The sequence below is a fragment of the Dendrobates tinctorius genome, unplaced genomic scaffold, assembly GCF_039654945.1.
Source record: "Dendrobates tinctorius isolate UK_male_01 unplaced genomic scaffold, ASM3965494v1 ptg000149l, whole genome shotgun sequence".
Classification (NCBI taxonomy): domain Eukaryota; kingdom Metazoa; phylum Chordata; class Amphibia; order Anura; family Dendrobatidae; genus Dendrobates; species Dendrobates tinctorius.
Window position 1 is genome coordinate 2,757,032 of NW_027361816.1, and position 14,090 is coordinate 2,771,121.

Genomic DNA, 14,090 nt, shown 5'->3' on the forward strand with positions numbered 1-14,090 from the left:
CACTGCTCATCACCTGCCCAATACAATCCCAACAGTGAAACATGGTTGCGGCAGCATCTTGCTATGGGGGTGTTTTTCAGCTGCAGGGACAGGACGTCTAGTTGCAATTGAAATAAACCTGAATGTGGCCAAGTACAATAAGGGAGAAAAAGCTACTGACCAAAGACACCGGGATCACCACAAATATCACAAATTTTTATTAGGTACAGACAGACAAAAAACCATTTAAAAACATTTAAGGTCACTCAATGACAATTCAAGTAGACCCTTGAGGCTAATAATATAGCCCTCTAGACTCCCCTATCAAGATGTTAAATGCTGTAATGCTTTTTTAATAAATGTGCAAAAATTTCTACCTTTTTTTTTTTTTTTTTTCAGTCAAGATGGGGTGCAGTGTACATTAATTTGAAAAAAAATGAACTTTTTAGAATTTACCAAATGGCTACAATGAAAGAGTGAAAAATTTTAACGGGTCTGAATAATTTCTGTACCCACTGTAACACTGAGGTTGGCTGTGTCCCCCTGTGACAGATGTCCGCAGGCTAAATGAAGGTCTGTTGCTGAGGGCACAGAGGATGTGCATAGAAAAACCGTGCCTCAGACAGGTATATATTTGCTGAGGCACAAGTACTGATATAGCATTGACTGAGCTGTGCTACAGCAAGTACGATGCAGAGTGGTGAGCTTGACAAATGCCGCCCGGTGAAAAAGAAAGTAAGCTTCTGATTGGCTCATACAACGCAGGGGCGTAACCAGCCAGGAAGATATGCCGGCCAGTGGAAACAGAAAGCACTCCACCAATTGGATGAAACGCCGAGGGCGTTACCAGCAGGGAGAAGGAGCTCCATGAAAGGAGCAAAAGCACGCTGAAGATATGCGCGTGAAAATGGAGGGCATGGCCAGGTCAGAGCGAGACCAGCTATTGGTGTAAAAAGAGTGCGCAATTCAAAAGCGCGGTGGAGATTAATTGGGGAAGTTGGGGAGGCGGTGAGGCCAGGAATTAAGGGGGGAGGGCTCCAAGGTCTGGGACCAGCCAGGAAGAAATGGCTGCGGCTGTGCGGGGAATATTGCATTAAAGCCACCCTGTCCCATGTCTGAATGGGACGAAAAAACTGCTGTGTGCTGCTGCAGAGGGAGAGGGAGGGCATATACCTGCAAGGTGGGCCCATGATTCCTCTTCACCCATGAGGATGCCTTCAGGATCCCTCAGATGGGTGAGGGTCCCGGTATGATAGATCCTCCTTCCCGCACCGTCTCCAGATGGTGCAGAAGACTGCAAAAACCCCTTACAAGAAGGGGGAAGCCACCGCTGGTGACCAGTCTTCCTTACAGCCCTCTTACTTGGTGCTTGTCGGTGGGTATATACTGCTGAGGAGGAGCTATTTTCCTTTTTTTTTGCCTAGTGTTAGCCTCCTAGCAACAGCAGCATACACCTAAGGTAACCTGTGTCCCCCAATGAAGCGATAAAGAAAAGTGTTATTGTATGAGAACGGCTGCACCCAGTAATCTGCGTGATACATCGTTGGATTCAGCTTCTCTTTGCCTATATTATGCTGCTATCAGATTATGTTGCAAAAACCTGCTGACAGATTCTCTATAAGTAATTTTCTAAAAATGCATTTTGTAAAATCAAGCTTACACTTTTTTCCCTTCCAATAGGTTAGGTTCTTTTAAGACCGAACCACCAGTTATACGTCAAAAGATAGAGCGTCAAAAAAGGGCTAGTAAAGTATCGGAGAAAGGAGTGATGCCGGCTCAGGTTTGTGGACTTTGCCTTGCTGTTTTAGGGAACCTGTACACTTAGCAGCAGTGTGCTCCAAGGTTTTGCAATGTAGTTTTTGCTCATGTGGGTTGTACAGGTAAAATATTTCCAGAAATGTGATTTGTTCTGTGTTGTGTCAGCTGATATTTCCTCAAGCCCAAAAAAGTTTTTCAGACTATCTACCACACTACTGCAGTAGTCTGCTGTGCTATTGTGTCTGGCCTAAAAACAGACCCAGGCAGAAAGGAGGTCAAATAGAGTCTGGTCTATAGTTTAAACTCATTATTTTTTTTTTTTCCGCTCATTGAAGTTGTATATGTCAGTGGCACATCTGAAAACCATTTTCCAGCTATTCAGACAGAGGCCCCTGGTGAAGTATGGAGTAGAAAGAACGTGGCGTGAACCCAGGAGAAAAGTTAGAAAATAGTGATGAGCGAGCATGCTCGGATAAGTTATCAACACCTACAGTTGTGTGTAGTTACCGATCCGAACTGATAAAACTAAATCCAGCACTACCAAGTGGATGAAACAAATCCAACACTTGATTATTCACATATTCCACTCTTGGCCCATCCACGCAAATGAACGTTTTTGAGGACCAGATGAAGGTCTATACTTAAAGGGAACCTGAAGCTGATATGAGTTTTCTGATCCACAGACTGCATGTATCAGACATTAGTTTTACGATTTCGACCTGGTACGTTTGACTCTGTGCGGGTATAGGAAGAGACCTGTGATCCACAGGCAATGCGTGGGGAGAAGCCAAGGGGACCCGCCTGTCCGACTAGTCTTCATGTATCTCCGTCCCCAACCAACTTTTAATGTACGCCGCAGCATTTCAGAGTCAAGCATTATGGCTGAGATCATACAGCCAGTGTCTGATACCTGTTACTTGTGGATTAGGCAGATGTATCAGCTCTGAGCTAGGATCTCAAAAAGTCGGTCTGTAAATCCCATACTGCAAAATGCATTTAAATATCTTTGTCATCCCTACGTTTTTCCTGTTCCTTGCACATTAACAAAGTAATCACTTATTGCCTGTGGGATTTTTCTTTTGTTTTTGTAGCTGAAAAAAATGGAAGAGTCTCACCAAGAAGCTACAGAAAAAGAAGTAGAGAGGATTTTAGGATTCCTGCAAACTTATTTCAGGGAGGATCGTAAGTGTGAAATTTACTTGTATAGCAATGTTGTGGCATTGCATATAATTGTAATATGTATACACCCCTTTGATGTTAACAGTTCTCTGAGGCCAAAATAATACCTCTTACACACGTGGTCAAAATTGTTGGTACCCCTCGTTTAATGACAGAAAAACCCACTATGGTGACAGAAATAACTTTAATCTGACAAAAGTAATAATAAATCAAAAATCTATGAAAATGAACAAATGAAGGTCAGACTTTGATTTTCAACCATGTTTCCACAGAATTTTTAAAGAAATAACTCATTAAATAGGCCTGGACAGAATTGATGGTACCCCTGAAAAAAATGTGACAAAAGGGACATGTTAAATCGCGGTGTGTCCACTAATTAGCATCACAGGTGTCTACAATCTTGGAATCAGTGAGTGGGCCTGTACAGAGGGCTACCGATACTCACTGTGCTGTTTGGTGATATGGTGTGTCTCACACTCAACATGGACAAGAGAAAGCAAAGGGAAGAGTTGTCTCAGGAGATTAGAAAGAAAATTATAGACAAACATGTTAAAGGTAAAAGTTATAAGGTCATCTCCAAGCAGCTTGATATTCCTGTCACTACAGTTGCACATATTATCCAGAAATTTAAGCTCCATGGGACTGTAGCCAACCTCCCTGGACGTGGCCACAGCAGGAAAATTGATGATGAATCAAAAAGACGGATAATACGAATGGTAACAAAAGAGCCCAGAAAAACTTCTAAACAGATTAAAGGTGAACTTAAAGCACAAGGATCAGTGTCAGATCGCATCGGCCGTCGTTGTATGAGCCAAAGTGGACTTCATGGGAGACGACCAAGGAGGACACTATTGTTGAAAAAAAATCATAAAATAGCCAGACTGGAATTTGCCAACCTACATGTTGACAAGACACAAAGCTTCTGGGAGAATGTCATATGGACAGATGAGACAAAAATGAAACTTTCTCGTTCGCCTTATTGGGGGACACAGAGACCTTGGGTGTATGCTGCTGCCACTAGGAGGCTGACACTATGCACAAAAAAAGATAGCTCCTCCTCCGCAGTGTACACCCCACCGACCGGCAGAGAATTCCTCAGTTTAGCTTAGTGTCAGTAGGAGGTGGACACGGGTCTTTTATTAGACCCATATCTACCTCGTCGTGCGTCGTTCCTTTTCAGGTTTTACGGAGGGATACAGAGTGAAAAGTCACATCTGTACTCCCACATGGAGTCTGCAAGTACGGCGTGTACTGCCACCCCGTATCCTTGCAGTTCTCCGCGGCAGGACCAGCCAGACGGACGCCGACACCAAGACGTGCCAGCGACTCCAGGGGTCCTTGTCGCCAGTCTCCCTCCCACTCGCCTACCAGAGCCTGTCGGTTGGATGAGACGCAAGACTTCTTCAGACAGGTAACGGATCGTGGATGGGTGAGTATTAGGCCCCGGCTTCATATTTATTTACCTGGCTGCCCATTCCCGACGGTCACCTCTTCAATGGTCACAGGGGTAGGCGCTGCGGTCGCTCGCAGTCGCCACAAGGCTATAGGCAGCTCAATGTTGCTGGGCATCCCCCCCTTCCCTCCCCCCTTTCTGGGTACAGGGAGCACAGGGTTTTTTCCCATTGGGAGCGACTTGCGACTGCGGCGTCCCACTTTTTCGGACCTCCGCGCCGACCCCCTGCTGACAGGCGGCCGCCGCAACTAATTTAGGCCCCGGCTTCAGTTCGGGCCTACCGCTGCGTCGCGGCCACGCCCCCCGCCCCTTTCTTCTAAGCGGGCTTCTCTCCCGCTCTTCCCAGGCCCTCCCACCGCCTGTCCTTCACCTGCCCAGCCTGTTATTGGCTAGAGGGCGGTGAATCGTTAACCCTGCGTGGTGCTCCGCCCTCCCTCCTCTCCTAAGGCGCGCTTTTTCTCAGGACGGCGCCATTTTCCCAGCCTGTTAGCCGGGCACCAGCTCCTCACTGGACAGCATCTTCTCCAGCTGTTGTTTTTTTTTTTTTTCAGGAGGTCTGTCGGCCGGATTTCGCTCTGACCTGCATCCACTGACAGGTCGCAGAGCATCGCTTCTGGGGACACCGGACCGTGAGTAGCTCTGCACTGCAGACTGACCCTTCTCCGCCCTCTGTCCCCCAACCTTCCGGCATTACCTCAGCTTTTCACTATGTCTAAGTCTGATCGTACCCGCTCTACCCCCCCCTGCACTTTAGTCAAGTACTTTGCATGTTCTTCGTGCAATCGCAAACTTCCCTCAGGCCAGTCCACTCCCCTCTGCCTGGATTGTAGCAATCCAATTCAGCCTGACGCCGTCCAGGAGCCATCTGCGGCCCCAGGTGAGAGTGAGCCCCCCATGCCTGGCTGGGCCTCCTCGCTATCTCAGTCAGTGGCAGACCTCACCAGGGTGTCTCAGTCCCTGGTGGCCGTTCTTGATAAGTTGCCCCTGGACTCTTCAGCAGGGCCAAGCAGGTCCCAAATTGTTCCATCTGAATCAGCCAGAGGTAGTCGCAAAAGACCCAGGCAAGATTCCCATCCAGAATCCTCTCCTAGTCCCATCTCACCGCATAGCCCTTCTCACCAGTCTCCCTCTCGCGCCTCCTCTCCCGAGTCAGGGGAAGCGCTTTCGGACAGGTCATCTGAGGGGATTTTAGAGCTGGATTCAGACCAGGATGCAAGCATGAAGGTCACAGTGCAGGACCTCATTGCTGCGATCCATCATACCTTCGATATTGCTGACTCCCCTGCGAAATCCTCAGATCAGGAGGTTTCGTTCAGACGGGCAGAAACTCCCTCCAGGGTTTTTCCTTTCCATTCCCAGTTTGGGAAAATTTTTACCAAGGAAAGAGAGGATCCGACCAGACGCTTTCAAAGAGGAAAACGTCTCGGCATACTCTACCCATTTGCTAAGGAGCTCACGGACAACTGGTCGGCCTCTCCCTCGGTCGATCCGCCCGTGTCCAGGCTATCCAATAACACGGTTCTCCCGCTTTCAGGGGTGGCGTCCCTAAAGGATTCTAATGACAGGATTATAGAATCCCTGGCGAAGTCTGTCTTTGAAGCGGCTTCAGCGGCGGTGTGTCCAATCTTTGCTTCATCCTGGACAGCAAAGACCATAGCCACGTGGGCAGACGACCTTCGGCAGGGCATCTTAGATAAGGCGCAACCGGAGCATTTGGCCAATCTCGCCAATCAGATCTCCCATGCTGGGGACTATCTTCTCTCCGCTTCCTTGGATGCTGCATCCTGTGCAGTTCAGGCGTCAAGCAACGTTATTGCAATTCGACGTACACTTTGGCTAAAGGCATGGCAAGCGGACTTGTCTTCTAAAAAGTCCCTCACTAACCTGCCTTTTCAGGGGGTGCGCCTCTTTGGGTCCCAATTGGACCAGATTATTAAGGACGCCACCGGAGGCACGAGTTCACTCCTCCCTCAGTCCAAGCCTCGCAGACCCCCACTAAGGCGTCAGTTTCGACCCTTTCGGACTTTCCGCCGTTTCAATACGGCGGACAACTCCTCCAGCCAACAGAGACCGCAGGCTCGCCAGGAGAGAAGGAAAGTTTCCTTCAGACCCACTCCTTCCTGGCGACCCCACTCCTCCCAGGGCAGACCGTCCAGATCTAGATCTGGACGGTCTACTTCAGCATGACTATCATCGGGCACGCGAGGGGCCTTTCCAATTGGGAGGTCGACTTCTTTCCTTCAGGGACGTTTGGCTGGCCGCCGTGGAGGACGCCTGGGACAGGGAGGTCATATCCTCAGGATACAAGATAGAGTTCGTCTCTCTCCCACGGGATCGTTTCTTCGAATCCCGGCCTCCAAAGGATCCAGCCTTGATCCCGGGGTTCTCTACAGCTATCGCCGCTCTCCTCAGTTCCGGGGTGATTGTGCCCGTTCCCGAATCGGAGCGCTTCACGGGGTTCTACTCGAACCTGTTTGTAGTGCCGAAAAAAGACGGCGCAGTTCGACCCATCTTGGATCTCAAGCTGCTCAACAAGAGGGTCCGCCTTCGCCACTTCCGCATGGAGTCGCTTCGCTCGGTCATCGCCTCCATGGAGGAGCAGGAATTCATGTGCTCAATAGACATCCAAGATGCCTATTTACATGTTCCAATTTTCTCCGGACATCAGAAGTTCCTGCGCTTTGCGATTCGACAGCACCACTACCAGTTTGTCGCACTGCCCTTCGGTCTTGCCACCGCTCCCAGAGTCTTCACGAAGATCATGGCTGCGTTGATGGCTTTGTTGAGAGTCAGAGGCCTCGTTCTTTTCCCGTACCTAGACGATATTCTGATCAAGGCTCCCTCATTCCAACAGGCTCACCAAAGTTTGTCAATCGTCCTGGACACTCTTTCCAATTTCGGGTGGATCGTCAACAGGAAAAAGTCCTGTCTGGTTCCTACCCAACGCCTGGTCTTTCTAGGTCTTCTGTTCGACACTCGTCGGTCAAGGGTCTTTCTCCCACAAGAAAAGATTCTCTCTCTGCAGCAGGAAGTACGATCGCTGCAGACCTCGCGATTCCCATCCCTCCATACAGCCATGAGGGTCCTGGGAAAGATGGTCGCGGCGATAGAGGCAGTTCCCTTTGCCCAATTTCACGCCAGGCCTCTCCAGCAGGCCATTCTGTCGAAGTGGAACAGGTCGCCTCGGTCCCTGGATCGCCCTGTCCATCTTTCTTACCGGATCAAGCAGTCTCTCAACTGGTGGTTGTCGTCACCTCTCATTCTATCGGGTCGATCCTTCCTTCCCATTCACTGGCAGATAGTAACCACAGATGCCAGTCTCCTCGGTTGGGGTGCTGTGTTCCGCAACCACACTGTTCAGGGTCGATGGTCGGATTGGGAATCAGCGCTACCGATCAACGTTCTGGAGATTCGAGCGATCCATCTTGCTCTGGTCCACTGGGAAAGGCTCCTCAAGGGACTGCCGGTACGGATTCAGACAGACAACGCCACAGCGGTGGCATATGTCAACCGCCAAGGGGGAACACGGAGTGTTTCAGCCCTGGCGGAGGTGTCCAAGATTCTTCGTTGGGCGGAGATTTCCGTCCCGACAATTTCCGCGGTTCACATTCCCGGCGTAGACAACTGGGCCGCCGATTTTCTCAGCCGCGAGGGTCTCGCGGCGGGAGAATGGTCCCTACATCCGGAAGTGTTTCATCTGCTCTGCCTTCGGTGAGGAACCCCGGATGTAGACCTCATGGCGTCTCGCCTCAACAGGAAAGTCCCACAATTCGTGTCCAGGTCTCGGGACCCTCTGGCAGTGGGTGCCGACGCCCTGGCCGTTCCTTGGTCCCAGTTCGAACTTCCCTACCTGTTCCCTCCTCTGCCTCTTCTTCCCAAGCTGTTGAAGAAGATCAAGGCAGAAGGACTTCCGGTCATTCTCATCGCCCCGAATTGGCCCAGAAGGTCTTGGTTCGTGGACATTGTCAACCTTCTCGCGGACGCCCCCTGGAAGCTTCCAGACAGAACAGATCTGCTGTCTCAGGGTCCGATTTGCCACCCCAATTCTCGGCCGCTCAATTTAACGGCGTGGCTGTTGAGACCGAGGTTCTGAAACGAGCAGGATTTTCCGACCACGTAATTCAGACCATGATCCGAGCCAGAAAGCCATCATCTTCCAAGATTTACTACCGTACTTGGAAGGCCTATTTCACTTGGTGTGAGACCAATGACGTCGCGCCCATGTCCTTTTCGCTCCCTTCAGTCCTAGCGTTTCTTCAGGCAGGATTGGATGCGGGGCTTGCCCTCAGTTCCCTGAAGGGTCAAGTTTCGGCGCTGTCCATTCTGTTACAGAAAACGTTGGCTTCCCGTCCTCAGGTTAAGACCTTTCTTCAGGGCGTGGCTCACACGGTCCCGCCGTACCGGGCGCCCGTGGATCCATGGGATCTTAATCTGGTTCTTGAGGTTCTGCAAGGTCCGCCCTTTGAACCCCTCAGGGATATTTCCCTTTCTCTCCTTTCTTGGAAGGTAGCCTTTCTGGTGGCCATCACCTCCGTCCGGCGCGTGTCGGAATTGGCAGCTCTTTCGTGCCGCTCTCCCTTTCTGGTTCTCCACCAGGATAAGGTAGTTCTGCGGCCTCCGCCCTCGTTCCTTCTGAAGGTGGTGTCCTCGTTTCACCTCAACGAGGATATCGTGCTCCTGTCCTTTTGTCCGAATCCAACTCATCCCCGAGAGCGGTCCTTGAACAAGCTGGACCTGGTTAGGGCGGTAAGAGTCTATCTGTCTAGGACGACTTCCTTGCGAAAGACAGAGTCTCTTTTCATTATCCCTGATGGAGCGCGGAAAGGTCACCCGGCGTCAAAAGCCACCATTGCTCGCTGGATCAGATCGGCTATCCTGGAAGCCTACCGTGTTAAGCGTCGCGGAGCCCCTCCGGGTATCAGGGCCCACTCTACTCGAGCAGTGGGTGCCTCCTGGGCGGTGCGCCACAGAGCTTCCGCACTGCAGCTTTGCAAAGCTGCAACATGGTCATCGGTTCACACGTTTGTGAAATTCTACGGAGTCCACACCTACGCTTCGGCGGACGCCAGCCTTGGTAGACGGTTTCTGCAGGCCGCGGTGATGAGTCCGCTGGCCTGATGGAAGTTTGTTTCCCACCCCAGGGACTGCTTTGGGACGTCCCAAGGTCTCTGTGTCCCCCAATAAGGCGAACGAGAAAACAGGATTTTTGGGTTGCTTACCGTAAAATCTGTTTCTCGGAGCCTTCATTGGGGGACACAGCACCCTCCCATGTTTTACAGCTCCTGTTCTTACTTTGGTTGAATGGTTACAGTTGAGTTGTTTATGTTGTCAACCTATTCTGTTACTTCTCCTACTGCTTTCTCACTAACTGAGGAATTCTCTGCCGGTCGGTGGGGTGTACACTGCGGAGGAGGAGCTATCTTTTTTTGTGCATAGTGTCAGCCTCCTAGTGGCAGCAGCATACACCCAAGGTCTCTGTGTCCCCCAATGAAGGCTCCGAGAAACAGATTTTACGGTAAGCAACCCAAAAATCCTGTGTTTTTTTGGCAAGGCACGTCAGCTCTATGTTCACAGATGGAAAAATCCATATCAAGAAAAGAACACTGTCCCGACGGTGAAACATGGAGGAGGCTTTATGTTTGGGGGGTGCTTTGCTGCATCTGGCACAAGGTGTCTAAGATCTGTGCAGGGTACAGTGAAACCTCAAGACTATCAAGTCTAGAGAGAAATGTGCTGCCCAGTGTCAAAAAGCTTGGTCTCAGACGCAGGTCATGGGTCTTGCAACAGGATAATGAACCAAAACACACAGCTAAAAACAACCAAGAATGGCTAAGAGGAAAACATTGGACTATTCTGAAGCGGCCTTCTATGAGCCCTGACCTAAATCCTATTGAGCATCTTTGGAAAAAGCTGAAACATGCCGTCTGGAAAAGGCAACCTTCAAACACGAGACAACTGGAGCAGTTTGTTCGTGAGGAGTGGGACAAAATACCTGTCGATAGGTGCAGAAGTCTCATTGACAGTTACAGGAATCGTTTGATTGCAGTGATTGCCTCAAAAGGTTGTGCAACAAAATATTAAGTTAAGGGTACCATCATTTCTGTCCAGGCCTATTTCATGAGTTTTATTTATTTATTTTTTTTATTTCTATGGAATCATGGTTGAAAAGCAATGTCTGACTTTCATTTGTTCATTATCATAGATTTTTTATTCATTATTACTTTTGTCATTCAAGTTATTTCTGTGACCATTGTGGGTTTTTCTGTCATTAACCCCTTCCTGACATGAGACGTACTATCCCGTCCACGGTACCCGGGCCCGTATGACCGGGGACAGGATAGTACGTCTACCGCGATCAGCGGCGCCCACGTGGTGAGCGCCGCTGATCGCGGCCGGGTGTCAGCTGATTATCACAGCTGACACCCGGCACAATGTGTCAGGGGCGGTCACGGACCGCCCCCGACACGTTAACCCCTTGCACACCGCGATGAAACATGATCGCGGTGTACCGGGGGTTAAAGGGAAGCATCGGCAGGGAGGGGGCTCCCTCCGTGCTTCCCTGAGCCCCCCACGGCAGCGCAATGTGCAGCGCTGCTGCGGGGGGCTCCTTTCCTCCAGGCCCCCAAATCCAAGATGGCGACGGGGGCCTTCGGGGGCCTGGGGAAGCTGGCTTTCTCAGTGCCTGCAAAGCGCAGGCATGAGGAAGCCTTGTGCACTGCCTGTGACAGATTGCTGATCTGTCACAGTGATCTGTGATGTGACAGATCAGCGATCTGTCACAGGACAGTGATGTCCCACCTGGGACTATGTAATAAAGTAAAAAAAAAATTAAAAAAAAGTGTAAAAATAAATTAAAAAAAATCGCCAAATAAATTAGTAAAAAAAAAAAAAAATATTCCCCAATAAATTCATTTTTTGAAAATAATAAAAAAAAAAACAATAAAAGTACACATATTAGGTATCGCCGCGTCCGTAACGACCTGCCCTATAAAACTGTCCCAATAGTTAACCCCTTTAGCGAACCCCTTAAAAAACAAAAATAAAAAACGAAGCAAAAAATAATGATTTATTATCATACCGCCAAACAAAAAGTGCAATAACGCGCGATCAAAAAGACGCATATAAATATCCATGGTACCGCTGAAAACGTCATCTTGTCCCGCAAAAAACAAGCCGCCACACAGCATCATCAGCGAAAAAATAAAAAAGTTATAACTCGCAGAATAAAGCGATGCAAAAATAATTATTTTTTATATAAAATAGTTTTCATTGCATAAAACCGACAAAAACATAAAAAAACGACCTAAATGAGGTATCGCTGTAACCGTACTGACCCGAAGAATAAAACCGCTTTATCAATTTTACCGCACGCGGAACGGTGTAAACGCACCCCCCCCAAAAGAAATTCATGAAACGCTGGTTTTTGTTCATTCTGCGTCACAAAAATCGGAATAAAAAGCGATCAAAAAATTTCACGTGCCCGAAAATGGTACCAATAAAAACGTCAACTCGTCCCGCAAAAAATAAGACCTCACATGACTCGGTGGGTCAAAATACGGAAAAATTATAGCTCTCAATATGTGGTGATGCAAAAACTATTTTTACAATAAAAAGCGTCTTTTAGCGTGCGACAGCCGCCAAACATAAAAACCGCCATAAATAGTAAATCAAACCCCCCGTTATCACCCCCTTAGTTAGGGAAAAATAATAAAATAAAAAAAATGTATTTATTTCCATTTTTCCATTAGGGTTAGGGCTAGGGTTAGGGGTGTGTTGGGGTAGGGTTAGGGTTAGGGCTAGGGCTAGGGTTAGGGCTAGGGTTAGGGCTAGGGTTAGGGCTAGGGCTAGGGTTAGGGCTAGGGTTAGGGCTAGGGTTAGGGGCGTGTTGGGGTTCGGGTTGGAGTTAGAATTGGGGGTTTCCACTGTTTGGGCACATCAGGGGCTCTCCAAATGCAACATGGCGTCTGATCTCAATTCCAGCCAATTCTGAGTTGAAAAAGTCAAATGGTGCTCCTTCCCTTCCAAGCTCTGCTATGCGCCCAAACAGTGTTTTACCCCCACATGTAGGGTATCAGCCTACTCAGGACAAATTGCAAAACAATTTTTGGGGTCCAATTTCTCCTGTTACCCTTAGGAAAATAAAAAATTGGGGGCAAAAATATCATTTTTGTGGAAAAAAATGATTTTTTTATTTTCACGTCCGAGCGTTATAAACTTCTGTGAAGCACTTGGGGGTTCAAAGTGCTCACCACACATCTAGAAAAGTTCCGTGGGGGGTCTAGTGTCCAAAATGGGGTCACTTGTGGGGAGTTTCAATAGTTTAGGTACATCAGGGGCTCTCCAAACGCACATGACACCCGCAGACCATTCCATCAAAGTCTGCATTCCAAAATGTCACTGCTTCCCTTCCGAGCCCCGACGTGTGTCCATACAGTAGTTTTCTCCCACATATGGGAAATCAGCGTACTCAGGACAAATTGGACAACAACTTTTGGGGTCCAATTTCTCCTGGTACCCTTGGGAAAATAAAAAAATGGTGACTAAAAGATCATTTAGTCATGGTGCCGTCAGCAACGATTTGGATTTCTGGATCACGGAGTGAACTACTTATACGATGGACTACTTGCTAGAGATGGGGTGCACCTTACGAAGACTGGAAAGCATGTATTTGGAAGTCGCCTTGCTACACTTGTAAGGAGAGCTTTAAACTAGAACAACATGGGAAGGGAAGCAAAAGACCAGAAAAAGCCATACACCTGACAAATGCTATTGAGAACTCTGCTAATAGAAGTGGAAAGGAAGAACAAAGACGAAAGAATCTAATTAATAAAAATATTGGAGAAAGAGAAACCAATCACAAACTAAAATGTTTCTATACTAATGCACAAAGCATGGGCAACAAACAAGGAGAATTGGAACTACTAACACAGGAAAAGAAATATGATGTCATTGGAATCACTGAAACTTGGTGGGACGATACACATGATTGGAATACAAGACTAGAAGGATACAACTTATTTGCAAGAAACAGACTTGATAAACGAGGAGGGGGTGTTGCATTGTATGTTAGAAACGCGTATATCTGCACAGAGATTGAAGCTTCAGAGACTGGGAGTTCTGTGGAAACTGTTTGGGTAAGAATACAAGGACAGAACAATGGAAAGGACACCATTGTAGGCATTTACTACAGGCCGCCTGTGCAAGCTGAAGATATGGATGAACTCTTTATGCATCAAATGGCCAAGTTCTCCAAAAAATATGACATAGTTGTCATGGGAGATTTCAACTATCCAGACATTTGTTGGGAATCTCTCTCAGGCAAAACTAACAGGTCAAGGAAATTCTTATCCTCTCTTGCTGACAACTTTATCTCCCAAAAGGTAGGGGAGAAAACAAGGGGAACTGCTACCTTGGATCTAATCCTTATAAACAGGGAGGAAATGGTTGAGGAGGTAAAAGTGGCTGGGACCCTAGGAGGTAGCGACCATGCTATTTTAGAATTTTGGATAACTAGAGGCGGAAGACCTGTGAAGACTCAGACGTCAAGGTTAGATTTCAGAAAGGCAGATTTTAAGGGATTCAGAAAGAGAATTGGAGGGATCCAATGGCTGGATATCCTTAAAGACAAAAATGTCCAGGAAGGATGGGAAATCTTGAAAAATGAAATTCTCAAAGCACAGTTAACAATTCCGAAAAGAGGGAAGAATAGGAAGCATTTAAG

At 48.2% G+C, this 14,090-nt stretch overlaps 1 protein-coding gene across 2 annotated transcripts in view; it reads left to right on the forward strand.

Annotated features, from left to right (window-relative positions):
• Nucleotides 1-14,090, forward strand: part of NSMCE4A (NSE4 homolog A, SMC5-SMC6 complex component) — a 69,717-nt gene that overhangs the window by 37,087 nt on the left and 18,540 nt on the right. For both annotated transcript variants that reach the window (XR_012220444.1, XM_073546596.1), the window contains exons 5-6: nt 1,660-1,759; nt 2,829-2,919. Coding sequence is in view for 1 of the 2 variants with exons in the window: in XM_073546596.1 (XP_073402697.1) it covers nt 1,660-1,759; nt 2,829-2,919 (191 nt within the window). In the remaining variant the exon portion in view is untranslated. The remainder of the gene's footprint in view (nt 1-1,659; nt 1,760-2,828; nt 2,920-14,090) is intronic.